At 58.1% G+C, this 27,640-nt stretch overlaps 1 protein-coding gene across 7 annotated transcripts in view; it reads left to right on the top strand.

Moving 5' to 3' along the window:
- SETD1A (SET domain containing 1A, histone lysine methyltransferase) overlaps window positions 1–27,158 on the top strand; it is a 35,895-nt gene extending 8,737 nt beyond the window's left edge. For 3 of the 7 annotated variants that reach the window (XM_075928705.2, XM_075928703.2, XM_075928704.2), the window contains exons 4-20: window positions 8,017–8,115; window positions 8,664–8,934; window positions 9,465–9,586; window positions 9,936–10,159; window positions 10,544–11,588; window positions 11,850–12,713; window positions 14,189–14,365; window positions 14,536–14,617; window positions 14,926–15,059; window positions 15,307–15,400; window positions 16,048–16,308; window positions 16,525–17,841; window positions 18,334–18,503; window positions 19,422–19,532; window positions 20,680–20,799; window positions 22,058–22,195; window positions 22,596–27,158. In XM_075928705.2, coding sequence (XP_075784820.2) covers window positions 8,017–8,115; window positions 8,664–8,934; window positions 9,465–9,586; window positions 9,936–10,159; window positions 10,544–11,588; window positions 11,850–12,713; window positions 14,189–14,365; window positions 14,536–14,617; window positions 14,926–15,059; window positions 15,307–15,400; window positions 16,048–16,308; window positions 16,525–17,841; window positions 18,334–18,503; window positions 19,422–19,532; window positions 20,680–20,799; window positions 22,058–22,195; window positions 22,596–22,769 — 5,403 coding nt within the window. In that variant the 3' untranslated portion in view covers window positions 22,770–27,158. The remainder of the gene's footprint in view (window positions 1–8,016; window positions 8,116–8,663; window positions 8,935–9,464; window positions 9,587–9,935; window positions 10,160–10,543; window positions 11,589–11,849; window positions 12,714–14,188; window positions 14,366–14,535; window positions 14,618–14,925; window positions 15,060–15,306; window positions 15,401–16,047; window positions 16,309–16,524; window positions 17,842–18,333; window positions 18,504–19,421; window positions 19,533–20,679; window positions 20,800–22,057; window positions 22,196–22,595) is intronic. The other 4 variants (XR_012903732.2, XM_075928709.2, XM_075928708.2 and 1 more) reach the window with 4 other exon arrangements.
- The last annotated feature ends 482 nt before the right edge of the window (window positions 27,159–27,640 follow it).

Here is a 27,640-nt window from a genome sequence, read left to right as displayed (position 1 = left end):
CTAGGTGCTGCACTGTCCTCTCGCTCACTTTGCAGGCAAACCTGCCTCAGACTATCCAACCTAACACCCTTTCTGGTTTGGCATGGCACTGGACCTCTCTTGGTTTCTCTCCTGGTCTCCAGCTGATACGCTCAGCCAGATGCCTTCCAGGTTGTGATGGGCTAGTCCTCTGGCTAGGCCGCGGTTACCCAAAGTCCAAAATAAACTCTTCCATCCCACCTGGGCTTCTTAGAGTCCCAAGGACGTCCGATGCCTTTGCCTTGTGTGAGCTCATGCCACCCTATGTCCATCACTGGCAGGCATCTCACCAGGCCTGCCTTTCTGCAGGCAGGCTCCGAGAGGCGCAGATGCCCTGTGTTCCTGTCCCAACTGCTCTCTCATGGCAACAGAATGTGAATCTCTTACTGCTGGGCTGGCTTGTGTAGACTGGATTTGGGCTTAACTTTTGCCTCCCTTTGATAACCCCAGGGCTGTCAGATGTCATAGCCAGGTGACTAAAGGCTGTGTTCCTGCAAATACTCACGGGTGTCCCTTGCAGTATCCACCTCCCACAGGCTGGATTTGCTGTAGGGCACCATGAACAAAAACTGGGATTGCTGGTGCCAAAGCTGGAGGCTATGGGCCTATCACAGAGGGACTTCGTGAATCTGTGGGGTTTGGCCCAGTAAAAGGGGCACTCCCAAGGTACTGGCCCCAGGCTGGGGCATAGACTATGTGGATCTGTGATGTACAGAGCAGATATAAACCCTGGTGTATCAGGCAGATGCCAATTTCTGCTTGCCTTGGATGAGGAAGAAACACAGCCCCTTGGCCAGGGGTTCCTAACCTGGGGTACGCGTACCCCCAGGGGGTATGAGAAGCTTGTCAAGGGGGTACGAGAAGGTTTACTAAAAGCCAAGGGGGCACGGGGACCCAAAAAGGTTGGGAACCCCTGCCCTAGGCTCTCATGATAGGGTAACAAGTCTTGTGGCTAAAGAAGCGGTGGATGTGGTATACCTAGACTTAAGTAAGGCATTTGATAGTCTTGCATGATGTTCTTATCAATAAACTGGGCAAATACAACCTAGATGGGGCTACTCTAAGGAGGATGCATAACTGTCTGGATAACCATTCTCAGAGAGTAATTATTAATGGTTCACTGTCATGTTGGAAGGGCATCATAAGTGGGGTTCTGCAGGGATCTGTTTTGGGTCCAGTTCTGTTCAATATCTTCAGTAATTTAAATGATGGCATAGAGGGTACGCTTATTAAGTTTGCAGATACCACCAAGCTGGGAGGGGTTGCAAGTGCTCTGGGGGACAGGGTCATAATTCAAAATGATCTGAACAAACTGGAGAAATGGTCAGCGGTCAATAGGATGAAGTTTAATAAGAACAAATGCAAAGTGCTCCGCTTAGGAAGGAACAATCTGTTTCACACACACAAAATGGGAAGTGACTGTCTAGGAAGGAGTCCTGCAGAAAGGGATCTAGGGGTCATAAGTCAGCAGTGTTGCAAAAAAACCAAAACGTGATTCTGGGATGCATTAACAGGAGTGTTGTGAGCCAGACACAAGAAGTCATTCTTCCGCTCTACTCTGTGCTGATTAGGCCTCAGGTGAAGTATTGTGTCCAGTTCTGGGCATTGCATTTCAAGAAAGATGTGGAGAAATTGGAGAAGGTCCAGAGAAGAGCAACAAAAATGATGAAAGGTCTAGAGAACATGAGCTGTGAGGGAGGACTGAAGGAACTGGGCTTGTTTAGTTTGGAAAAGAGAAGACAGAGGGAATATGATAGCTGTTTTTAAGTATTTAAAGAAGTGTTACAAGGAAGGGAGGGGAAATTGTTCTCCTGGCCTCTATGGTAGGACAAGCAATGGGCTTAAACTGCAGCAAGGGTGGTTTAAGTTGTACATTAGGAAAAGGTTCCTAACTGTCAGGGTGATGAAGCACTGGAATAATTTGCCTTGGGGAGTTGTAGAATCTCCATCCCTGGAGATATTTAAGAGCAGGTTAGACACACACCTGTCAGGGATGATCTAGAGCAGTGTTTCTCAACCAGTGGTACAGGTGCCCTTGGAAGTACTTGAGAGACGTCTGGGTGGTACACCGAGAAAACTGAATTTTTGTTTTAAGTTCTACAGCGCTTCATTGTTTTTGTACTTTTTACACTCAAACATTTCATTGCCCGCCAGCCCATGATTAAGTTGTTTAAACAAATGTTTCAATGGTAGAAAAAAAAATTGTCTGAGAACTGTAGGTACTGGGGGTACTTTACTTTATATAAAAAAAGGTTGAGAAACACCAATCTAGGTGGTGCTTGGTCCTGCCTTGAGGGCAGGGGACTGGACTTGATGATCTCTCGAGGTCCCTCCTCGTTCTAGGATTCTGAGTCATCTGGGTCAATGAGGTGTCCTCTGGCCTTGACAAATGCGGTCTTGCCTCGCTCATACCCCTTCAGAATGCTGCTGCAAGGAGAGTTCTCCAAGCCCACCGCTTTGCCTGTCATCCCTCTCTGTGCACCACCGCCCCCACCCCGGCAGGGTCCCTCGCCTCGGATATAAGCTACTTGCCTTTCCTTCGCTGGCTGCTCCTCACCCAATCTCTCCTGGTTCATTTGCTTTTGAGACGTCTGCTCCTGCTGCTGGTTGGCCAAAAGTCCCAGCTGCCACTAGGGATGTCAAGGTTTAACTGGCTAACAGTTTAACCAATAAGCTGATGCTCAGTTAAACTCAGTTGGCTCCAGGGAGGTGGCTTCACTGCAGCAGGCTAGCAAAGCCTGCTCCCCAGGACCTGGGTGGGTTGGTAGCCCCACTTCCCGGGAAGGCTTTGGTGTGGGCTGTGCAGTATAAAACTAAGCTTCATACTGTGAAGCCTGCAGTGCGAACCAGTGGCGGCCCATCAATTCAGGCAAACTAGGCGGTCGCCTAGGGCACCAAGATAAACAGCCGCTGAGGGCTTTGGAGGCGGGGGCGCCGATCGCGCATTTCACCTGGGGCGCCAGTTGCCGGCAGCTCATCTAGGGCCACTCCTGCGTATAACCTCTGAGATTTGTAGTGGCTGCACAGTTACTGTATTAAATGCTTTTTAACATCCCTAGCCATCACTGCTCACTTATGGTTTTAAACAAGCACTTTTGTGTTTTCTCCCATGCGGCCCATAAACAGAGGCAAAGCTGCCCGGTTGTCCCTTAAAATCCCTCCTCAAACCCTCCTCTGTCGTGATGCTGCCAAAAAGGCGCATCGCCAAGCATGCTCGCCATCCTGACTCGGTCCCCCCACCTTTCTGTCTGTCTTCACCTGTTGTCTCTTGTCTCTCTCTCAAATCAGAAGCTCTCTGTGTTTGTACAGGGCCCTACCACAACATAGACTTGTGGGCACGTTACACCGTAAATGCATTTCACAGGGCTTTTGATCCATATTTGTATAAATGCTAAAAGGGTTACAGGCACTAGGGTTGTAATAGTGAAGTTGCTTAACTGATAAGCAAAACCTTATAGGTTAATGCGATAGACTACATGCATTCTCCCCCCTCCCTCCCCCCCACCAGTAAGTTTTTAGGAGGCTGGCCAGCAGCCCAGCTAGGCCCTGGCTTGGGCTGGGTCTGGGACCTACCACCACTGCAGCTCTGCATTTAAAGTGTATTAGGAGCCAGGCAGGCAGGCAGCTCAGCTCGCTTCTGGCTCAGCCTGGGTCCTGGAGCTCAGCCCCCTTCCCCCCGGACAGGGGCAGCAGTGCAGGGCTCCAGTCAGTCTGCGAAGGGAGCTTTTTTTTTAAACTGGCTTCCCTTGTGGACTAGCTCCCACCTGGAACCTCACGCTGGTGCATCTGATAGAGGCAGCAACGTGGAGTAGCAGGGGCTCCTTGGGAGTGGGGCCGGAGCGCACTGGCTGCCAACCCCAGCCCTGGGGACTACAGAATAGTCGAGTAACTGATAAGAATTCACGAGGTTAATCGACTATTCAGTTAACCGATATTTAACATCCCTAGCAGGCACAAGTGGCGTGACTTAAAACCCCATCACACAGATCTCTGTGCAGCAGCAGAATTGAGGGGAACTCACCACCAGTCTCCCAGATCCTTTCCCCTGAAGTATTTGATGTTGGTTCTGTGGGAGACGGGATCCCAGCTTAGATGGATCTCATGCAGAGAGATGGCGAGAGCAGGATGCTGAGCCAGACAGGCCTGGGGGTCTGCCCCAGGGTGGCAGGGAGAGGGCAGGATACCAGGGTAGATGGGCCTGTCGGACTGATCCAGTCTGTCTGCTCCAATATGCCTGTCCCCCCATGGTTGACACTCTGCATTCTTGTGCAATTTATGCTTTAGGCTTTTTTTGCGATGGCAGCCCTTTATCTCAGAGTGGCTACCCATGTCTAGACAGATGAGACTTTGTTACAGGTTTCAAACCAAATGTTTAGTTAGAAACATAATTGCCACCACAGAACAGACCCATGGGCCCATCTAGCCTGGTATCCTGCCCTCTCCATACCCCCCTGGATTAGGCCCATGGCCATATAGTCTAATATCACACTTCCCCTCATTCACCCAGGATCAGACCCACGGGCTGGTCTAGCTTAGTGTCCCACCCCCTCCCTGCTGCCCTGAGTCCAACCGCTGGGCCCATCTAGATTGTCTGTCCCCACTCTTGTGCCCCAGATCAAAGCTGTGAGCCCATCTAGGCTGATGCCCTGCTACCCCCAATCAAACAGATTATCCCTTCTCCAGCAGTAGCCAACACCTGCTTCTGCAGAGGGGGCGGACAGTTCTGGAGTAACCGGCCCTCTTGACACATTTCTTCCTAGCCCCCATCAGAGCAAAGTCCTGGGCTTCTTAGAATTTTGCTAAACTCGGCCTCAAAGCAGGGAGTTCCACAGGCTTACTGTGCATTGCCTCAGGGTCTGCCTAAAGAAACACTGTGTATACAGCACCCTTAGCCAAATCGCCCCGCTGCACGTATAATGGAAAGGGGGTATGATTATATGTACAATTGTGGGATAGCGGCAGATTGCATAATGTATAATCTGAGCAATCAGAGAGCCTGTATGTAGATAACACACAATTGGGGACAGAGTCTGTTTGCATTATATAGCATATTGGGGTAGTGGACAGATTTTTTTTTATACATGTGGTACAGGCCGTCCTCACTATAAGCCCAAGATATGTACTAAAAAACTTGGACTTATAGCAAAACAACTTACAGCGGGGAATTTTTTTCCTGCAGCTGACTTCCATTTGCACAGGTTGGGTTGAGTTTTTTTTTTTTTTTTTGTGACTTAAGAGCGGGGAATGCGAGGACTTAGAATGCATCAGTTCCTACAAATGTCAATAACTTTAGAGCGGAATGGATGTATACTGGGGCGACTTATAGCAGGGCGCCCTGTATCTGCTGGCTGAGATCCCTTATGTAAATAAAAGTACCTCCCCTATAGATTACAGGAAACCCTGGCCATTCACAATAGACGCCGCATTCTAGCATCCACTGTGAATGGCAAAATGCATGAATACCGGGAGCTGCAGGAAACTCGCCATGGCTTCTGGCAGCTGTGGTGAGTTCCCCGTGGTTCGCAGCCCCCTCCCCAAAGGCCAGGCCAGGATACCTGCAAATACAGGGACCCACAAATCGCAATTCCAGCAATCCTGAGGGCCTCCTGTAGGGCAATCAGGGCCCTTCCCAGCTTTCCTTTGATGGCTTTGTCTGGTCTGTTTTGCCCCACCCGCCTTTCTTGATGCTCCCTTTCCCCTGCCCGTTTTTCTGTCAGGGTCTTTCCCACAGCAACAGGGAGGGGGAGAAGCCCATTTATAAGGTATGCATTTTTAACAATGACAGTCATTAGCCATCGAAACAATTCCACAGGGCTCCCGGTGGGCTCCCCTCATTGACCACTTTGAAATCAAGGGTGGATGCTTTTCTGCAAGCGCTGCGCTAGGAATTGTGTTGGAGAAGGTCTCTGACCAGTGTTACCAAGAGCTCAGACTAGATAGTCACAGCGGCCCTGTCTAGAACCCGCGTAGCCTGGCAAACTGATCCCGAGTCCCTGCTTGAAACTGGCCAGGTCTCAGGTTGCTCCCGACAGCCAGTTGGAGCAACAATAAGCATAGCAACCGCAGATAAACCCCTTGATTAACCTGACCCACCGCCTTCCCCAGAGCTCTTAATAAGAGAATGAGCCTGGGTGCTGGGAAGAGACCCCAACTGCTCTAGATTAGGGCTCTGGTTTTTGTCTTCAAAACAAGCCTTAGCCCCTAGAGATGCGCAGGGTGCTCATTGGAAACATAATCACCCTTCTGCTGCGTATGAGGAGTACGATCTGCTATGTAATTGTGTGACCAGCCGTCCGTCTATGGGTCCAAGAACTCCTCCTACGCGGTAAGAGTGAGGCTCACCAAATTTGGTAGGCAGCTTTCGCCTCTTCTAACGTAAAGCCAGGTCGGGGTTTCATTGTGCCAGCACAAAGGGATGTGCGTGGAATGGGATGGTTTTGCATCAGACAAAAAGAGAGGGGTGTGATAGCGGGGACAGTTATACTCACAAATGATTACAGGCAGGTGGCAAGCGCCTCAGCCTCAGGAGGTAGTCGCGGGCCAGCAGCAAGGTCCCCACTGGCCCGGGTCAGCTCCAGGGAGCAGTGCCCACTGTGCAGTGGGGCCCCTGCCACTCTAGGCTAGCCCTGGGGAGCAGCTACACAGCATGTCACATGCCCCCCACAGCTCTGGGCCAGCCCTGGGGAGCAGCCAGTAGGCAGGCCACGCAGCCTTTGCCGCCCCAGGCAGAAGCTGGCCAGTGGCCTTCATGGCACCCTGCTACACCAGGTCAGCCCTGGGGAAAAGCTGGCAGGGGGGAGCAGCCAGTGAACGGGCTGCATGACCCCCCTACTCCCTCGGCTGCCCTGGGCAGAAGCCAACGAGCGGCCCATGTCGCTTCCCCTGCCCCCTTGTCCCAGGCTGGGTTGCCTGGGCCTACTAGCCTGGGTTGGGCCTGGGCCTGGGCAAAGCTGGGTAAGTCTTCTAGTATGGGAGTAAAACCAGGCCCCCTTGTTAAAAGGGATGCAGAGAAAATCAGAAGTCCATTTAGCAATATTTTGTTTCTGTGTGTATAGCTACGATGGTAACAATGTATTGAAAGCAGCTCTTTCCATTTTTCTCAATTTAGATTTTCTCGAGGACAAGTAAAGTTATGGGGCGGGATAAGCAATCATTTAATGACAGCAGATGGTGAGATTCCGAAAGTCCAAGCTTTATAACCCTTCAGGCACAGATTGTCAGCAGCACATGTGCAAAGAGCTCTCAGGCCTCATTTTTCTTGCCTTGCCTAGATGTTAAATTTGGATTAGTATCAAAGGAAACGCGTTTTGTCGGTTTGTGTGCGTACAGTGTGTGCTCACCTTGCGGATAAAAACCCAGTCGCCACAAGCCTTGGTGTAAGAACCTCCGGTGGGAACAGACGTTGGCTAATGGGCCCGAAGTCTAACACAATCCACGTTCTGGGAGTTGAAGCTAGACCCAGACTGGAAAGAAGGTATTAAGTGAGGGGATTTCACCGTTGGAATCACTTACCAAGGGCTGTGGTAGAGTCTCCATCCCTGGCATTTTAAAAGGAAAATTGGGTGTTTTGATAGTATGACCTAGTGGGTAGAGCACTGGGCTGGGATTCAGGATACCTGAGTGTTGGGCCTGGCTGTGCCACTAGTCACGGTCTCCCACTGTGCTTTAGTTTTTTCTTCTGTAGTGGGGCTGCTGAGCCTGCCTTGCTTTGTACCACGCTCTGAGGTTGGGGAGAGAGTGGCATTTAAGAGCTGGGGTAATTATTGTACGCTCTTGTTCAAACAGGAATGCTGTTTTATGTCCTTGGCAAGCCAGAGAATGGGAACAGAACCCTGGAGCCCTGGCTCCCAGCCCCCTGCTCTAACCACTAGTCCCCCCCTGCTCCCAGGGCTAGGGATAGAGCTCAGGTGTCCTCGTGCACACCTCTTTCTGGGCCAGCCACCCGCTGAGGTCCTTTGAAAGGCAGCCTCCTGCTAACGTGTCTTCCTTGTCCCCCAGGATTCAGGGTATCCCCCTGTGGGTGACGTGCGAGACCCCAGGCCACGCAGGATCTGGTCCAAGCACAGAGACCTGTCGCTTCCTGTTCCCAAGTTCAAGGTAAGCAGGGCTGCGTCTGCCTGGTCTCAGCTCTCCCTGGAGCCGCCCAGCGTCCCCTCTGCTGCTGTCCCAACCCCAGGGCTATTGCCGCAGCAGCTCCCAATGAGCTGCTAATCTTTCAGCTGGGGAGTTCCCATCTGAATGTGTGCTGGGAGCCAGCCAATGTCTGGGCCTTTCGGCCACTGGGGCTGCGGTACACCAAAGGGGGGGGATGGCACTCTCCTCATCTTGGGGCAAGGCCCCGGTCCCATTCCCTGTCCCGTGATCCGGCCAGTCCCCAACGCTGGGACCACATGGGAGCCAGAACCCCCTACAGGGGAAAGGCCCCGTGTCCTGTTCCTGCTTCCCTAAACCAGCTGGTCTCCGGTTCTGAGTTCTGATGGGAACCAGGCCCTCTAGAGGGGAAAGGCCTGGTGATCTGTCCTCCCCCCGCCACCCTAGTGCTGGATCACAGCTGATGCTCCCTAGAGAAGAAGGAAGGGGCCCATTGCCTGGAGGTCGGTGGGGGTCAGTGTGTGGCTGCTGATCTCTCTCCTCCCTGGTGGCAGCTGGACGAGTTCTACATCGGGCAGATCCCACTGAAGGAGGTGACCTTCGCCCGGCTGAACGACAACATCAAGGAGCCCTTCCTGGCCGAGATGTGCAAGAAGTACGGGGAAATCGAGGAGATCGAGATCCTCTACAACCCCAAGAACCGCAAGCATCTGGGCCTGGCCAAAGTGCTTTTCACCAGCACCCGGGGAGCCAAGGAGACTGTCAAGAACCTGCATAACACCTCGGTCATGGGCAACATCATCCACGCTCAGCTGGACATCAAAGGTACCAAGCCCACCTGGGATCCCTCCTCAGGCCCCTGCTTCCCAGTGCTCGGCATTCCTTTCCCTGCGGCCAGTCCCCCTTCCAGAGCCCAGGGACTTTAGACCAAGCAGCTCGGTCTTCAGGAAGCTAAACTGCCACGGCGCTGGGACCCTGACTGGCTGGGTGCTCCCCTTTCACTCGTCCTTGCTCTGAATCTGTCCTGCTTCCTGGTCTCCCAAGAGCCCTGCTCTGTCTTTCCACCGCCAGGTCACGCAGTCACCGCTTAGCTGAGCAGTTCTGTCACCACCGCCGGCAACAGACTGGCAAAATTGGGGTGGGCACCATTCAGTTGTATTTGGCACTGCTGTGCAGCTGTTGCTCTATTCCAGAGGCAGCTGCATCTCAGCGCCCGTCGAGCCATCCTTGTGCAGTGTTGTATGTGGATGTTCTGCAGCAGCCCTGCCCCAGAAGTGGCTGCATCATGAATCGCCGACTAGGACGCCCTAGCTTGATCTTTTTCTCTCAAATGTGCTCTCTTCCTGTCCCTACAGGACAGCAGCGGATGAAGTACTACGAGCTGATCGTCAACGGCTCCTACACCCCTCAGACTGTTCCCACCGGGGGCAAATCCCTGAGCGAGAAATTCCCAGCGCCCGTGACCCAGGCTGAGACGGTACAGGAGGCTGGTCGGGTGGGCTGGGAGCCAGGCTCTGACCCCACGGTCTCAAATTCAGGCACCGACTTCCATGTTTAATGGAATGGGAATAAGTAGCTGCCCAGAGGCGGCTGCATCGCAGTGTCAGGCACGGCATCCTTGTGCAGCTGTGCTGCATCTCACTGCCGGGTGAGCCATTGCCGTGTGACACTGCTGTGCAGCTGGGCCTCAGGTGCTCCACTCCAGAGGTGGCTGCATCAGAGTGCTGGGCAAGCCATCCCCTTCCGATGTCACCGTGCAGCTGTTCCCCAGCTGCCCTGCCCCGAGGAACCAGATGTCTCTGAACTTCTGTTCCTTCCTCCTGTAGTCTGAGTCCCGACGGCGCCAGTCCACTGACTCCTCCTACTCGGCCAGCACTGTGGGTTCGACGCCTGGCAATGGGACCCCTTGCTCTCAGGACACCCCGTACTCCAGCGGGCGCCAGGACACCCCCTCGTTCTATGGTCAGTTTACCCCCCAGTCGTCCCAGGGGACCCCGCACACCCCCCGAGGAGGAACACCGTATTCCCAAGACTCGGCCTACTCCAGCAGGTACGTGCTCTGCACTCTCTGCTTGACCCGATGCACGGCTCCCCTGCACCATTGGCGCGTGCCAGGCAGCTGGGCAGGAACTGAGCCTGGATGGGGGACCAAGAGGGTGCTGGAAGGAGTGAGGCAGGGGCTCCGGAGTGGGTGCTTTCCCTGGCAGACATTGCCCCAGGGTGGCACTAGGGGGCGCTGTGCTGCAGGGTGCTGGGCAGGGGCTCGGGAGTGGGTGCTTCCCCCTAGTAGTCAGGGCTGGCCTCAGCATCTCCGAGTTGGCTGAGCCAGCCCTGTGTGGCGTTGTGTGGGGCTGTGATCCAGCCATCCCGCCCCAGCAGTGGCTGCAGCTCGGTGGCAGTGTACCTGGATTTCACTATCCTCCCCGTCTCCTAGGCAAGGCACGCCCAGCTACTCCAGCTACCATCCCGAGCCAACCTCCTACAAGTCCCGCAGGCATGAGAACAGCTACACCGAGTCCTACTCCCGCCGGCACTACTCTTCCTCCTCCTCGTCCTCTTCCTCCGCCGCCGCCGCCACCTCCTCCTCTTCCTCGCATTACCGCTCCAGCGACCCCCACTACTCCCCCTACAACCAGCAGTACGAGGGGGCAGGCAGTCGCTACCAGCGCCGCCATTCCTCCGAGGGACGCTCTTCCTCCCACCACTCCTCCTCTTCCTCCACCCACCGCTCCCACCAAAGAGAGGACCCCAGTTACCACTCTCGGCACCGGGAGCGCCCCCAGCGGGACGAACCCACCCCTGCTTCCTCCTCCTCCTCGTCCTCTTCTTCCTCCTCGTCGTCCTCATCTTCCTCCTCTTCCACCACGGCAGCTTCTTACCCTGTGGCGCCAGCCACGCCAGACGGGACCCTCTTCCAGAACAGCCACAGCTTCGGGCAGCAAGGGGAGCCCTTTGCAGCTCCTGGTGCCGTCTTCCCTCCCTTCCCAGCCCCCCCGGAGCCCTTCCCGCTGCCCCCGGAGCCACACCCCTGTGATCAGGATTACCGCCTGCTGCCCACAGCCGAGACCTTCGCTGCCAACTCCCTGCCCCCCACGGAATTCCTGGCTCAGGAGAGCAAGGAAGAGCCCAGCCCCACAGTGGTTGGCGCTGAAGATCAGGCCCAGTCGCCAGCCCCCCAGGCCTCGCCAGCTCGTTTGGGCTCCCCGGCGCCGGAGACCACCAACGAAAGCGTCCCGTTTGCCCAGCACAGCAGCCTGGACTCGCGCATTGAGATGCTGTTGAAGGAGCAAAGGTCCAAGTTCTCCTTCCTCAATTCCGACACCGAAGAGGAGGAGGAGGAAGGGGGCAGGGCAGGGACCAAGGGGGCAGAGCCACATGGGCCCTGCACTCCACCCCCACCCTTGCCCGTCAGCTTTGAGGATGTGGTGCCAGCTTCCGACGCTGGGGGAGAATCACCCAAGGCCAATGGGCAGGACAGGGTGAGATGCCACTTCTGGGGTCTGGGAGGGGTGGGGCCTAGTGCGGTAGAGAGTGGGCTTGGGGGGTCTAGGAATCGGTACTCCTGGGTTCCCTCCCCTGTTGTAGGGGGGAGGGGGATCTAGTGGGTTACAGCAGGGGGCTGGGAGCCAGGACTTGGGGCTTAGAAAGGGAGGGGAAGGGTTGGAGTGTTTGGGGAGGGGGAGGACAGGGCCTGTTGCTGGAGCAGTGGGAGCATGTCCTAACCACACCCCTTTCCCCAGGCCTCCCAGCAGTCATCCGGCGAGGACATGGAGATCTCGGAGGAGGAGGCAGAGGATGAGCCTGCGGGGTCGGCGACGGCGGATCCACACTTCCCGGTGCTGCCTGCGGGCCTTGGCCACCTCCCGCTGGGTGTCTCGGCCTTCGCTCGCCCGCCGGAGCCACCCCCTGCCTACCCACTGCAGCCCCTCATGTCAGTCTCCCTGCCCCACCTGACGGGCGAGGCTGACTACTCGCAGGCCCCACCGCCCCACCATCTGCAGGCGCCAGGCCTCCCAGACTACGGGGTGCAGGCTGGCACAGCAGGCACAGGGCCCGGGACAGCTGCTCCCCCCCACATCTATGACTTTGTCAACTCCCTGGAGCTGATGAATCGGCTGGGCAACCAGTGGGGCGGGATGCCCATGTCCTTCCAGATGCAGACCCAGATGCTGAGCCGGCTGCACCAGCTGCGCCAGGGCAAGGGGCAGTTCGAAGAGCCCTTCCCCTACCACCAGGAGGCAGCGGCGTTTGCCAGCCACCCAGTCTACGGGCACTACCTGCTGGACCAGGACAGCCGCCACTACCCGAGAGATCAGCTCTTCATGCAGCCACCGGCCAATGCTGAGGAGCCCCCGCCTGGCTCGGAGCAGCCCCCGCCGCCCCCCTCGCAGCCCCAGCGGCTGCTGGAATTCCGGGCAGCAGGGTGGGGCTACCAGGAGGAGGCGCCCTGCGACCCACACGCCTCCACCGTGGACAGCGTCCTGGCCACCCTAACACAGGAGATGAAGAGCATCATGCAGCGTGATCTCAACCGCAAGATGGTGGAGAACGTGGCCTTCAGCACCTTCGACAAGTGGTGGGAGCGCAAGGAGCAGAAGGCCAAGGTGAGTGCCCGGGAGCCCCCCGCTGTCAGAGCTGTGGGCACTCCTCCCCCTGCCAACACTCTAGGAGGAATCTGAGGAATATGCCCCTCCCATTGTTTGGAACGGTGTCTGCCTTGGGCCTCGTCAGAGGGGGAGTGGGAGTCGGGACGTGCCTGGATTCTGGCCCACCCTTGTCGGGGCTGTGGAGTCGGGTGGGTGGGTGGGGGTCGTGTGGTTCACTTTATTTTAGATCCAAGGGAAACCAGGACACTCCAGGGCTACTTAACCACTTTCTGATTTATTGCCAGCTTTACGCAGTTCATTCAGTCTTTTATGTTTCACAAGCCTTAAAAACAATGGCTCTACAATTTCAGCCTTAAATACTGTCCATTCTAAAGCAGTTAATACAGCGCAAAGCAATGCAAAAGCAATTACTAGGAGATCTACTATAATACAGTAATAAAGCCTAGTTCACTTACACTTCACCCGTATGCTACCTACAGTGCCAGGCAGGAGGGCGTGCTTCCATTTCTCCCCACACCATGGAACGCCAGGCGCTGGGTCACCGGTGTGAAGGGCCTAATTACTTCTCGTTACAACAAGCAGGACCTGTGGTCAATCTTGCCCATTCCCTCCCGTCGATTGCTCTTACTAAGTCCAATTTATAGCAGAGAGAGACTTGGTCGTTCTAATAATATTTGCCAGTTGATGACATATCGGGTAGGATACCTACAGAGCTCAGTGCCCTATTTGGGGTACATCCTACTCAGGATATTACCTAAAACTGTGCGCGTAGTCGACAGTTCCATGGCTGCAGCTGTCGTGTGTTCTTGACCTGGGCTTGTGTACCAGGCTTAATCTGCGCTGTTATGCAAGTAGCGAAGGGGAGTCCTGTAGCACCTTATAGACTACCAGGTGCATGTCCACTTGGTCTCATGCATCTGACGAAGTGGGTCTTTGTCCACGAGAGCTTATGCTCCAATCCATCTGTTAGTCTATAAGGTGCCACAGGAACCCTTGTCACTTATGCAAAACATTCCTTCCCCTCGGGCCTTGTCTGCGTGCTTATGTGCACCAGACTTGAGTCAGGATTGGGTTTGCTTTTAGGCACACATCACCGTTTATTGCCAAGGTGGGGCAGGTTCCCGCGTGGCCATGGGGATAGGGCGCTTGCCTGGGGAGGACAAGGTCGTGGGTTCATGTCCCACCTCGCCTGGGTCCTACACTGGGGAGAGGGGGATTCATGGAGTCTCACCGCAGAGCTAATAGGCGAGAGGAGGGGAGCCTGAGAGTCAGGACTCCTGGGTCCTATCCCTGGTGCTGTGGGGTGAGTGGGATCTGTTGAGTTAGAGCTGGGGGGCTGGGAGCCAGGACTCCTGGGTTCTAGGTGTGCTTCCCCCAGCCCATGCTGTCCCCAAGGCAGAGCTCAGCCCCCAGCATGTGGCCTTGGCCCGGTAGCTCTTGGCAGGGTCACTTACAGGCTGTCCCACCTCCAGCCCTTCCAGAACGCAGCCAAGCAACAGGCCAAGGAGGAGGAGAAGGAGAAAACCAAACTCAAAGATCCAGCCCTGCTGTCCTTGGTCGACTGGGCCAAGAGTGGCGGCACCGTCAGCCTTGAGGGCTTCAGCTTCGGCACCGGCCTCCGGGGGGCACTCAGGCTCCCGTCCTTCAAGGTAAATGCAGCCTGGCAGTGGCTCAGGAGCCTCTCGTCTTTTGGGGAAGCTGGTTCTCATCTGGTCTCATGCCGGGGACTGGCTGGCTCCGGGGAGTGGGAATGGAAATGGGGCTCTTCCCCTCAGGGGATGGCACCTCCAGGCCCTGGCAACCGCTGTGCTCTTTGCAGGTGAAAAGGAAAGAGCCGTCTGAGATCTCCGAGAGCAGTGAAGAGACGCGGCCCCGCCCTTCCACTCCCGCGGAGGAGGATGGTGAGTGGTTGCTTGTGAGTGGTGTCAGCCGGGTTGGGAGTTCTGGCCCTGGCCCTGGGAGGTGAGTGGCGGGTTAGTGGGCTAGAGTGGGGGCCTGGGCGCTGGGACCTCTGGTTCTGATTCCCTCTCTGGGAGTGGGGTAGATTAGTGGTTATTGGAAGCCAGGGCTCCTGGGTCCTGTGTCCAGCTCTGGGAGGAGAGTTGGTCTCATGAGCTAGAGTTGTGGTGGGGCGGAGCTCGTAGCCTGTACGCTTGGGTTCATCTCCCCGCAAGTGTTCTCTTCAACTCCCTGCCCTTGCTGATCCCAGACAAGGAGGCTGCTCAAGGACCAAAAGGAGCCAAGCGGGACGAAGAGTGGATCAGGGGGCCAGGCAAGCGCCGGAAGCTCTTCTGCTTGGACAGTGAAGGGGAGGAGACCTCCGAAGAGTCGTCCTCAGAGAAGGTGAGTGCAGCTCCCACTTCTAGCCCATCGCCACAGGTGGAGACATCCCGCCAGGGCCCATCTCCTGTGCATGTCATCCCTTTCCAGCTGCCTGCCTCAGTTTCCCCTCCCCAGTTGAAGACTCCATTTCCCAGGTAGGTTGAAAGTTGGTTGCCTGGGGGATCAGGGAGCCCAACAGGTAAAAATTCTTCCAGCCTTCCCAGAACCCCAACAGCTCTCTCATGTGCCCTGATTTTATCCTTTCAAGGAGGAGGAAGAGGATGAACAGGAAGAGGACGAGGAGGAGGAAGAGCAGCGGCAGGAGGGGGATGCAGCACACAGTGACAAAGAGGATTCAGAAGGTAAAAGAACTGGATGTTTCCCATTTTTGGCACTAGGGGGCGCTATGCTGCAGGTAGTGGGGCAGGCTCAGCGGGGAGTGCTTTTCCCTGGCAGTCAGGGCTGGTCCAATGCTCTAGGGCGGCTCTAGTGGGCGCTGTGCTGCAGGGGGCGGGGCGGGGCCCAGCAGGGGGCGCTGTGCTGCAGGGGGCGGGGCGGGGCTCCAGCGGGGGGCGCTGTGCTGCAGGGGGGCGGGGCGGGGCGGGGCTCCAGCGGGGGGCGCTGTGCTGCAGGGGGGCGGGGCTGGCTGCAGTGCCCAGCATGAACCCTGCAGAAAGAGCTGCCTTTCAGGTGAGGCAGAAACCAGGCCGCTGATGTTCAGTGGTTGTCACAATCCCGAATCCCCTCCAGCAAGTGTCAGAGCACGAGCCCCTGTGTCCTGGCCGGCTCCACGTCGCCTCACTGTGCTCCGGCTCCCTCGGGCCCACTGTGCTGCCCGGCGCAGAACTCGGCATCACTTCTCCCTCCAAAAAAAAATCGATGTACAAGTGGGGCTGTTATCCAGCTGTCCCTCGGCGCTGGGCGAGCTGCTCCACCCCAGAGCTGGCTGCATCGCAGCACTCGATTGCCATTCCTTGGCGACTGAGCTGCCCTTTGCTTTGCCTCGAAGCAGCAGAGAGTGAGGACTCTTCTAAGTACTCCCTGTACGAGGAGTCGGATGATGACAGCGACAGCGCTTCCGACTCTGAGAGCAGCTCGTCGTCCTCCTCGTCCTCGTCCTCCGACGAAGCCGAGAGCGTGGAGGGGTCGGCAGAGGACAGCATGGACGAGTCCACCATGGACAGCTGCCCCACGGCGCCAGCAGGGAAGGGGAGCAAAACGGAGTCCTCGGTGGGCACGGAACTGGAGAAGGTGAAAGAGGCCACGCTAGGTATGTGTCTAATTACATCCATCCCCTCGGAACGGGCAGGGTTGTCCCGGCCATCCCACCTGAGCAGGGATGTCCCTGAGCTTCAGCCCCCTGCTGGGAGGCTCTGAAGTGGGGGGCAGAAGGGGCCAGGCCAGGAGCCAGCGAGGGGCCCTGGGTTCCATCTTGGCGCGTGGCTGCGGGTCTCTAACTCCCCTCCCATGATCTCCCTCCCCACAGAGCCCGCCATGGAGCAGAAAGCCGGCCCCCCGGAGGAACGTGAGGCTGAGCCAGCGCCCCGCCCCTCCTCTCCCATCCCCCTCCTGCCGCCCCCCAAGAAGCGCCGGAAAACAGTCTCCTTCTCAGCGCCCGGCGAGGAGGAGGTGGCTAAGGTGGAGGTGGAGAAGGTGGCTGAACCAGCCCCACCCCCCGTTCCCCTTCCTACCCTGCCGCCACCCCCCACTGAGGAGCTAGCGCCTCCTGCAGTAGTGCCTCTGGCACCCGCCTCGTTGGTGCCCCAAGTGCCCTTAGTGCAGGACACCCCCCGCCCTGCCACGCCGCCCCCTGCCCCCAAGCCTCCCAGCAGTGGGGGCCGCAAGCGGGAGGCCCCCAAAGCCAGCCAAAGAACCATCAGCAACCTGCCGGCCGACCACGCCTCGCTGGTAAAGTGCTGGACAGAGGAGCCCCCTGCCGGCAGCAGCCGCCGGCGTTCCCGTTCCCGCTCCTCCGAGCCCTCGCGCCTGCTCACCACCGGGGAGGCCGAGCGGCTGAGGCTGCGGGAGCAGCTGGGCGCCTCCTCCCTTCTGGAGCTGGCCAACCAGCCGGAGGCCGGCGGCGTGGACCTGGCCGTGCTGGCTGACATCGCCCTGAAGATGCCCATTGGCCGCACCAAAGAGGATGCCGAGGACTCGGAGGGCACGGAGACCTCGGACGAGGCGGAGGAGCAGTCGCCCCCCCGCGCGCTGCCGGCGCCCCGGGACAGCAGCATTCTCCTGGAGCACAACTATGCCATGGCTGTGAGAGCGGTGCCGCCTGCTCCCCGCCGGGCAGCCAAGGCGGAGGACGAGGCCCTGGGCCCAGCCGAGCTGCTGCGGTTGGATCTCTTCGGCGAGCAGGTCGGGGAGGTGCTGGAGGCACCGGAGGAAGTGGTGGCGGAGGCCAGCGAGGCCAAGGCCGAGGCAGAGGTGGGCGTGCTGCTGGCCCTGGCTGGGGAGGACCGGGCCAGGAGGAAGCACCACCGGGACCAAGAGGAGGCATCGGACTCGCCAGCTTCGGAGCCCTGCCTCTCGGAGAGCGAGGAGGAGGAGAGCGAGGACGCTGACGCTGGGGAGACGCGCCGGCGGACGCTGCGCTCCCACTCGCACAAGCCCTGGCCCCAGCCCCTCCCCTCTTTCGAGACACGCAGCGAGTTCGAGCAGATGACCATCCTCTACGACATCTGGAACTCGGGCCTGGACGTGGAGGACATGCACTACCTGAAACTCACCTACGAGCGCCTGCTGCAGGAGGACAACAGCACCGACTGGCTCAACGACACCCACTGGGTGCACCACACCAATATCCTTTCTGGGAGCTCCTGTCCCACCCAGGGTGGGAGTGGGGACACGGGGCCTTCGTCTTGGAGGGGGTGCCAGCTCCTGTCCTGCCCAGGGCAGTGCTGGCTGGTTCCTGGCTAAGGAAGGGGGACACGGGGCCTTCGTCTTGGAGGGGGTGCCAGCTCCTGTCCTGCCCAGGGCAGTGCTGGCTGGTTCCTGGCTAAGGAAGGGGGACACGGGGCCTTCCCCTCTGTGGGGCGCTGGCTCCCATAGGGCCCCACAGTGTTAATGATCAGCTGAATGGCTGGTGTACTACAGATCGTGAGCCTGGTTTCTGCCCCACGACCTGAGGGGTGAGTACCCGTTTGCACCTGTTGGCACCCAGTGCAAGTGTGCCCCCTGGCTGCCAGCTCTGGAGATGTTGAAAGGCCCCTGGCTCCTGTCCCCTGGAGGGGATGAGGGGTCTGGACGTGTGGGTCTCTTCTAGCTGTCTTTCCTTAACCCCTGCCCCCACTCACCAACATTGCCAACCCCAAGCGGAAGCGGAAGTCGTCAGACCTGCGGGAGCACCAGACTGGCTGTGCCCGCAGCGAAGGCTACTACCCCATCAGCAAGAAGGAGAAGGACAAATACCTCGACGTGTGCCCTGTGACGGCACAGGCGCTGGAGGTGGTGGACACGCAGGTAGCACAGCGGCCCCGGAGGCCTGAGCCCTTAGCAGAGCTGGAGACACCCCAGCCGGGCCCTGCTCGCTGGGCCCACGGGCGCAGGATTGTTCCTGCCAGAGCTGGAGACACCCCAGCCGGGCCGTGCTCGCTGGGTCCAGGGGTGCAGGATTGTCCCTGCCAGAGCTGGAGACACCCCAGCCGGGCCATGCTCGCTGGGCCCACGGGCGCAGGATTGTCCCTACCAGAGCTGGAGACACCCCAGCCGGGCCCTGCTCGCTGGGCCCACGGGCGCAGGATTGTCCATGGCAGAGCTGGAGACACCCCAGCCAGGCCCTGCTCGCTGGGCCCACGGGCGCAGGATTGTCCCTGGCAGAGCTGGAGACACCCCAGCCGGGCCCTGCTCGCTGGGCCCACGGGCGCAGGATTGTCCCTGGCAGAGCTGGAGACACCCCAGCCGGGCCATGCTCACTGGGTCCAGGGGCGCAGGATTGTCCCTGGCAGAGCTGGAGACACTCCAGCCGGGCCCTGCTCGCTGGGCCCAGGGGCGCAGGATTGTCCCTGCCAGAGCTGGAGACACCCCAGCCGGGCCCTGCTCGCTGGGCCCACGGGCGCAGGATTGTCCCTGCCAGAGCTGGAGACACCCCAGCCGGGCCCTGCTCGCTGGGCCCACGGGCGCAGGATTGTCCCTGCCAGAGCTGGAGACACCCCAGCCGGGCCGTGCTCGCTGGGCCCACGGGCGCAGGATTGTCCCTGCCAGAGCTGGAGACACCCCAGCCGGGCCCATGTCGCCCATCCCCACCCAGGGCAGAATCGTTCCTGATGGCTTAGTCCCATGGAGGGAGTGGAGATGTGGGTGGGAGCATTACAGTGGTAGGAGATGTGATCCTTTCTGAGGTACAGATGCTCTAAAAGCCCCTCTCCCTCCATTTCCCAGGGCACCAACCGCATCCTCTCCGAGCGGAGATCGGAGCAGCGGCGCTTGCTCAGTGCCATTGGCTCCTCTGCTATCCTGGACAGCGACCTGCTGAAGCTCAATCAGCTGAAGGTAGGTGCCCAGTTCCGTGGATCCTTGCTGGGGCCTGTGGGGTAGGATCAGGGCAGAGAAGATCCTGCAGGGCACTGGCCTCAGTGCACCAGGGGGCGCTGTGCTGCAAGGGGCGGGGCGGGGGCCCAGCAGGGGGCGCTGTGCTGCAGGGAGCGGGGCGGGGGCTCAGCAGGGGGCGCTGTGCTGCAGGGAGCAGGGCGGGGGCTCAGCAGGGGGCGCTGTGCTGCAGGGAGCGGGGCGGGGGCCCAGCAGGGGGCGCTGTGCTGCAGGGAGCGGGGCGGGGGCCCAGCAGGGGGCGCTGTGCTGCAGGGGGCGGGGCGGGGGCCCAGCAGGGGGCGCTGTGCTGCAGGGGGCGGGGCGGGGGCCCAGCAGGGGGCGCTGTGCTGCAGGGGGCGGGGCGGGGGCCCAGCAGGGGGCGCTGTGCTGCAGGGGGCGGGGCGGGGGCCCAGCAGGGGGCGCTGTGCTGCAGGGGGCGGGGCGGGGGCCCAGCAGGGGGCGCTGTGCTGCAGGGAGCGGGGCGGGGGCCCGGCAGGGGGGTGCAGCGCTGCAGGGAGCGGGGCGGGGGCCCGGCAGGGGGCGCTGTGCTGCAGGGAGCGGGGCGGGGGCCCGGCAGGGGGCGCTGTGCTGCAGGGAGCAGGGCGGGGGCCCGGCAGGGGGCGCTGTGCTGCAGGGAGCAGGGCGGGGGCCCGGCAGGGGGCGCTGTGCTGCAGGGAGCGGGGCGGGGGCCCGGCAGGGGGCGCTGTGCTGCAGGGAGCGGGGCGGGGGCCCAGCAGGGGGCGCTGTGCTGCAGGGAGCGGGGCGAGGGCCCAGCAGGGGGCGCTGTGCTGCAGGGAGCGGGCGGGGGCTCAGCAGGGGGCGCTGTGCTGCAGGGGGCGGGGCGAGGGCCCAGCAGGGGGCGCTGTGCTGCAGGGAGCGGGGCGAGGGCCCAGCAGGGGGCGCTGTGCTGCAGGGGGGGGGCGGGGCGCGCTGGCGGGGCGGGGGGGGCCCAGCAGGGGGCGCTGCGCTGCAGGGGGCGGGGCGGGGGCCCAGCAGGGGGCGCTGTGCTGCAGGGGGCGGGGCGGGGGCTCAGTGCAGGGACACGGCTCCTTGCTGAGACCAGGGTGGTCCAGTCCCCGCAGTGCTGTAACCTCCGTTCCCCTGGCTCCAGTTCCGTAAGAAGAAGCTGCGCTTTGGCCGGAGCCGTATCCACGAGTGGGGCCTGTTTGCCATGGAGCCCATTGCCGCTGATGAGATGGTGATTGAGTATGTGGGGCAGAACATCCGGCAGGTGAGTCTGGGGCACAGCGGGGGCACTGCCCCTTGAGTGCCTGGCTGGGAGCGTGTGCGTGCGTGCGCGACGAGTGTCTGTTCCCCGACACTCCCTAGGGCAGGCTGCATCTCAGCGCTAAGAATGTTACGGAACTAGTTGACTATTCGATAAGGAAATGTTTATCGGGTAGTCGAGTCGAATAGTCGATTTCCTCTCCCCCTCGCCCCTTTGCTGTCTCTATCAGATAGAGGCAGCAAAGGGGTGAGAAGAGAGGGTACTTCAAAGTGGCAGCGCTGCACAGCTGATCCCGGGCTCTGCGTGGCACTGCCCTTTTGAAACACCGCGGTGCCGCCATACAGAGCCCGGGATCAGCTGGGGACTGCTTAGCTGACCCTGGGCTCCCTGTGGCATTTCAAAGCGGCAGCGCAGCGTGGAGCCTGGGGTCAGCTGGGGACTCCTTAGCTGACCCCAGGCTCCCTGTGGCATTTCAAAGCTGCAGCGCAGCGTGGAGCCTGGGGTCAGCTGGGGACTCCTTAGCTGACCCCAGGCTTCCTGTGGCATTTCAAAGCTGCAGCGCAGCGTGGAGCCTGGGGTCAGCTGGGGACTCCTTAGCTGACCCCAGGCTCCCTGTGGCATTTCAAAGCTGCAGCGCAGCGTGGAGCCTGGGGTCAGCTGGGGACTCCTTAGCTGACCCCAGGCTTCCTGTGGCATTTCAAAGCTGCAGCGCAGCGTGGAGCCTGGGGTCAGCTGGGGACTCCTTAGCTGACCCCAGGCTCCCTGTGGCATTTCAAAGAGGCCGCGCAGCGTGGAGCCTGGGGTCAGCAGGGGACTCTGAATCCCCGGCTCACCCCGGGCTCCATGCGGGTGCTTCTGTTTTGAAATGCATTTCAAAGGGTAAGCACCCTAGCGGAGCCTGGAGTCAGGTGGACTTCCCGCTGGGCCCAGGCGCACATGGAGTTCTGCATTCCTGCTTTGCAATGTACAAGAGGCCCAGCGGGGGCCCAGCGGCGGCTCGTGTACATTTCAAAGCCGGAATGCGGAAGTGCCTATCGACTAGATGGAAATTCCACTGACTGCTTGACTAGTAAATTACTCGTTAGTCAACATCCTTACTCAGCACTCGGTCGGCCACCCGTGTGCAGTGTTACGAGGCTGTTCTCCGCCAGAGGAGCCCGTTGGTGTGCGCTGTTCCCCCATTCCTATGGGCGCAGTGGCAGGTTGCAAGGCAGTGCGTGGCCTGCTCCTTGGTGGCCTCACGCCTCTCCCCTGCCTGCAGGTGGTAGCTGACATGCGGGAGAAGCGCTATGTGCAGGAGGGCATCGGCAGCAGCTACCTGTTCCGCGTCGACCACGACACCATCATCGACGCCACCAAATGCGGCAACCTGGCCCGCTTCATCAACCACTGCTGCACGGTGAGGGGGCGGGGCTGCTGGCATCTCCCCACAGGGGCTCGGAGGGGGCGGGGCAGCAGGTGTCTCTCCACAGGGGCACCCAGGGGCTTTCAGGGGATGGGGCTGCTGGCTTCTCCCCGCAGGGGCTCACAGGGGGCGGGGCTGCTGGCTTCTCCCTTCAGGGGACCTGTGGGCACAAGGAGGGGCCTCGGCTTGGCCCCACTTTACGGCTGGGGAAGCCCAGGCCCGGCGAGATGCAGCGACTGTTCACGCAGGGAGCCAGTGGCAGAGCTGGGATTGGTCCCCAGTCTCCTGGGTCCCTCCCTGCCATCCCCTGTGCACCTATGGCAGAGCTCGAGGGCCCTGGGGGTGGAGCTTGGGGAACCTGGCTGTCGCTCACCCCGCTCCCTGTGCCCCACAGCCCAACTGTTACGCCAAAGTGATCACCATCGAGGCGCAGAAGAAGATTGTCATCTATTCCAAGCAGCCCATCGGCGTCAACGAGGAGATCACCTACGACTACAAGTTCCCCATCGAGGAGAACAAGATTCCCTGCCTATGCGGCACGGAGAGCTGCCGCGGCACCCTGAACTGAGCGCCGTGTTTCTTGTCTTCCCTGCCCAGCTCCATGGGGCCTGCGGCCAGTCGGGCTCCGCCGGGATCCGCCCCCCCGGGGGAAGCCAGGTCCGGATTCAGGGTGCCTTTAGTGAGCCCCCTCTAGAGCCAGTGTTAGTGGCACTTTGCCATGAGCTGAGTTTGAAGCAGCTTTGCCCAGGCAAGACTCGCTCCTGCCCCATCCACGACTCCCTGCTTAGGACCAGGCCACGTGACCCAAATCCCCAGGATGCATTGGGTGCAGCAGAGCAGAGTGCATGCTGGGAACAGAGCGGCCCTCTGTCCAGCAGTGGGGAGTTCCTCTTTGCGTTTGTTCCCTGCCTCTGAAGAGCAATTCAGGTCCCTGCCTCCAGGGCCTCTCCGGCTTGATGGCCGCCTGTCAGCACTCAGTGTCGGGAAGGGAAGTGCCGCGTCTCGCCTTTGGTGTGACCATAGTAGGCAGACAGCTGAAAGGGCCAGCAATGTATCTGATCACCCTAAGGCGGCAGAGTCCAAGGCTTCCGGCCTGAAGCAGCCTCATGCCCTGCATCTGTTCTTGCTGCTCTCCCCATCCCTCCCCACACACCTGCCCTAGATAGCTCCCGAGCGCCCTCTACGCAGGAGGAGCATCTGTTTAGCATGGTTGGGTTTTTACTGCTCTGTTCTCCCGCAACAGGTGTCACACCTGATTCACTCCACTGTGAACACAGCCTCCACCCTTTGATTGCAGTGCCTGGCAAATTCCCACACCCCTTTAGCATTAAAGCCCTGGTATTTCTGTCCCCTCTTGGGGGAGAGAAATCTTTTCTTGTGGACAGAACAAAACAATACCCAGCCCCCTCATCAATCTAACAAAAGCAATCAGAGCACTTCATCTCCGTATCCTGCTGCCAATCAGTGTGTGCCCCCCACCCCTCCATATTAAAAAATAAAAACACCGATAATAATAAAGGGGCTGGATTCTCCTCTCGCTCACCCCGGTGTCGCTCGGGCAGAGCGTATCTCTAGTGTAAGCCGAGACCAGAATCAAAACCCCTGTTAATTTTTCTTTAGGAGAAGAAAGTTGTGTATATATTCCAGATGGACTGGCTGTTTCTTGTAGAAACACACAAAAGTTATTGGTATGTAAATATTCTTTTTATTATTTTCCCCTTCCTACTTCAAAGAAAAAAAAAGGGTTGTAAATACCAGTTCTCTTTTCCGCCTCGCCCCAGTTTATAATTTCCTTCAATGCAAAGTTTGCTTTATTATCCCTGGGATGAAAACAGAAAGCCCTGTATGGATGGGCACTGGAGAAAATACAGTTTGTTGAGTTGCTTTTTTCATATGGGAGTCGGTTCTGAAAGATGGGAAAACAGAAATCTGGCTTGTGGATAGGGAGCCAATCTTGCCCCAGCTTTTGTGGTGTCATTTGCAAGTCCCAACTGCCGCTAGTTGGGCTTGTGGCTTTGTTTTCGAAAGGTGACTGCTTTCGCTGGTGGAGTTTGTCAGTGGCGGGACTGTCTATGAGCTGTTTTGCCTTCAACTCTGTGCTGTGATTGAGACTGTGTTCCCATCGCAGTTACATTTCTGTTCATGTTGGTGAGCTTTGGGCCCTTTTGTCTCAAAGTGTAAATTGTTGCATCTGCCTTTCCGAGGTTTGGATTATCCGCCCCTACAGTTCCACCCCCAAACTCTCTTCTCATTTTAGTTTTGCATTCACCCTTTCAAGGTTCAGGTTATCCATGTATCCGCAAATTCTCTTCTGTCATCCACAGGGCCGAGCGAGATGTCAGTGCATTGCCCCTCCTATCCGGGACTGCAAGGTGTAAAGCCAGAGCTCAGCCAAATTGTAACCCTTTGCGCTGTTCTCCTTTGCCAGTGAAGTATCTGCTTTTCCAAAGTGGCTAGTGACTTCCGGGGTGGCTGGCTTGGTCGCACACGACTAGCTGGTGCCCAAGGGGCAGATGGTGAGTGTTTCCCGAAAGTGTCAGAGTGGGCATCCCAGAAATAGCAGTGACTGAAGAATCGAGGCTCCTCTTCCCTCCAGACTGCTTACAAAGCTTTGTCTTTAGCTCAAACCTTTCTCCCGATGACATCAGCAGGCCTCAGCATCTTGTGAGAGAGGCAGTTGGAAACCTTCCTGGCTCGGATTGGAAACTGCTTTGCCTCTACCCGTCCATCGCTGTGCTGCAAAATCACAGTGCTCAGTTTGGCAGGGCTGCCCCTGTGCCTTCTTTAGGGGAAGGGCTCATCTGAGATGAGTATTGGGAGAATCTTGGGGAAAATCCAAAGTGGCTCCGCTGAATTCTGCAGGCGCTGGCCAAATCCTGCTCCCCTTACACCGGTCGGAGCCTGGAGAGATGCCGTTAGTCACTCCACGCTTGCACACTGCTGGGGTCGGTGGAACTGATTGCAGATTCACACTGGCATCAACAGGCTCACTTTGGATTTAGCACTGGAGCAGAATCTGCCCCTTCCCGTACACATTGTGACCCCTTTATTTCTCGCTGAATCGTGACTCTGTGTTTCTTGTCCAAATCCACCCTAAGCACACAAAGACCCCAAAACCTGCCATTCCGCCTGTGCTCGCTATATAGAACACACCAGCCACGGGCTATAGACTCAACCCTCTTAACCCACTCAGCAGAAGCAGTGCAGTTTCCAGTGTGTATTTTTTAATTCAGCTTTAATACAGCGCTTAACTCCACCTCCTCCCCCAAGATTGTCTTGAAGATGTCTTTCCCTTGGGGTTAGGCGCATAGGAGACTAGGCCTGTTTTTAAAAATTGCACTCGAGCTGCAATGAAATCCTGTCTCTTCTGATGGGACTCTAAGCCAGAAAGCAATCTCTCTGGCACCTGCCATACAGCTTTGAATTCCCCCAAGTTGAAGCTGGTTTACTGATTTCACACCATCCAGTTCCTTGTTTTTTTTAATCACTTCTTTCTGCGATTTGTTGGTGACTTGCCTCATTTTCTCAGCGTTGATTTGGATCGCTGGGCTCACTTCTGGCTTTTCGTGTCGGTGCAATGTGTTTGCCATTTCAGCTCCACACGTGCGGGGGGGTGGAAGAGCCCCTCCTATCAGCTCAGGAAGCAAGATTTCAGCCCCACCCTCTGGAATACGCATACTCCTCAGGGCTTTTAAGCTAGTCTCTCCAACTTTCCAAAGATCGCATGGTCCCTTAGACTCAGTGGGATTTAAAGAGACCGGCTCAGAGCCTGTCAGCTCCCTAACTCCATTGACTTTGGTGGGTGTGGCCACAGCTCCTGTTTCTTGTTGGATCTCCTCATTCCCTGCATCTTTCCAAAGCAGACTAGGAGACGGAGCTTCAGTGGTAAATAGGAGTCCGGTTTTCACGTTCCCCTGGTTGGGTCGTCACACTGATGAGGATTAGGTGTGTGAAACATCACAGCTTTGCCTTTTGCTCCAGGAGGGAGAAAATCCATTTCAAACCCACTTGCTATGGGGAATATCTGTCCTTGTAGCTCCCATTCCGACTTTCGCCAGGCATGAATCACCAGGCCCATCTGATTGGTTTGTTTAGTCAGCGCCTCTTCTTGAACTAATTCCAAAGCCACAAACTTCCCCAAAGCCCCCAGACGCTCCCTTGAATGGAAAGCAATTCTAGCTCCTCTGATGGACTTTGATTTAGGAGTCATCCAGACCTGTGTCTTGTCCACATCCTAATGCACCAGACAGACGTCTGCTTGTTTGAACTGGGCAGCCTTGCATTCACATTAAGTAGGTCTCTTCACCGGGCAGCTTTCCTCTAAGATTTCTGTCCCTTCTTTGGGTGTTTGGATTTCTTGGTTGGGGGACGGTTCAGAATCTCTCTTCTCCCATCTCACCGAACCGTTGCTTTCATGAAAGTAACCCCAGAAGTGGGGCACAGAGAATAGCCAAAACCAGACCTGGGTGCAAAGCAAATTCCAACAATCTGTCAAACGTGTTTCTGAGCCGAGAGAAACCAGGTCAGAAACGCCAGTGGGAGAAAAGATCACCCCACGAATCCATGTTGGCCAGCTCCCCTCAGAACCGACTCCTGGAACTCAAGGGGAGGTCAAAAAACACCCTCCAGTTCTCCCTCTTTGTGCATGTTGTCAAAGATCTCTCCAGCTGGGGGAGCCGAGCTACCTTTCTTGTCCAGCAGCTGGTTCCGAGGTTGGCGTGTTTGGCGCAGAGGGAAAAGAAAACAGACACGTTTCCCTGTCCCCATCTTCACCAAGAGATGCCCACCTGCCCCTCTCTTTAATTTGCTCTCCTTGGTTTCCTACTGTACATATGTTAATACGTTGTGGATTCAATACTTGGTGCCAGATAGCACATTTTTATAAATGTCATTAAACTTTTATTGTAAAAAAAAAAAAAAAATACAGACACCCAACCGGGTTATTTATATTTGGTCTTACCGTGGTTGTGTGACTTACGTTTTCACGTTTCTCTCTCCCACTGCCATCTGCGAGAGACACAGACGCAGCCTGTGGGCTTGGCTGGTTTCCAATCTCAACTCCGGTCTGGCTGGCTCAGGTGGGGACTGGGGCGTTTTCCCGCTAGGGCAGGGTGGACCTGATCCAGTGTTCCAGGCAAGTTGATCCGGCTGCTCCCCTGGGCCCCAGGCCAGTCAGGTCCTGTGGGAGGAGTGCAAAGTCTCCTCCGTCTCCCCCCCCCCCCCCGCCCTGCAATGGGTGCTGCTCCTGGCATGGTGGAGGAGACTTGTCGTGCTCCCCAAGCCCTAATTGGCCTGGGGGGGAGGGACGCAAAGTCTCCCGCCCTGCAAGGGGCTCAGCCCTTGGCTGCTGCTCAGCGGGCGGGTGACTCTAAGCTGGTGCTCCCTTGCAGGGCAGGGGCAGAGAATGAGACCTCATGTGTTGACCTGGGGGCAGCAGGC

This window comes from Pelodiscus sinensis, chromosome 5 (assembly GCF_052426305.1).
Source record: "Pelodiscus sinensis isolate ZL-2025 chromosome 5, ASM5242630v1, whole genome shotgun sequence".
Lineage (NCBI taxonomy): Eukaryota > Metazoa > Chordata > Testudines > Trionychidae > Pelodiscus > Pelodiscus sinensis.
The sequence above is the reverse complement of the archived record's forward strand: the minus strand, read 5'-3'. Positions and strand labels throughout refer to the sequence as shown.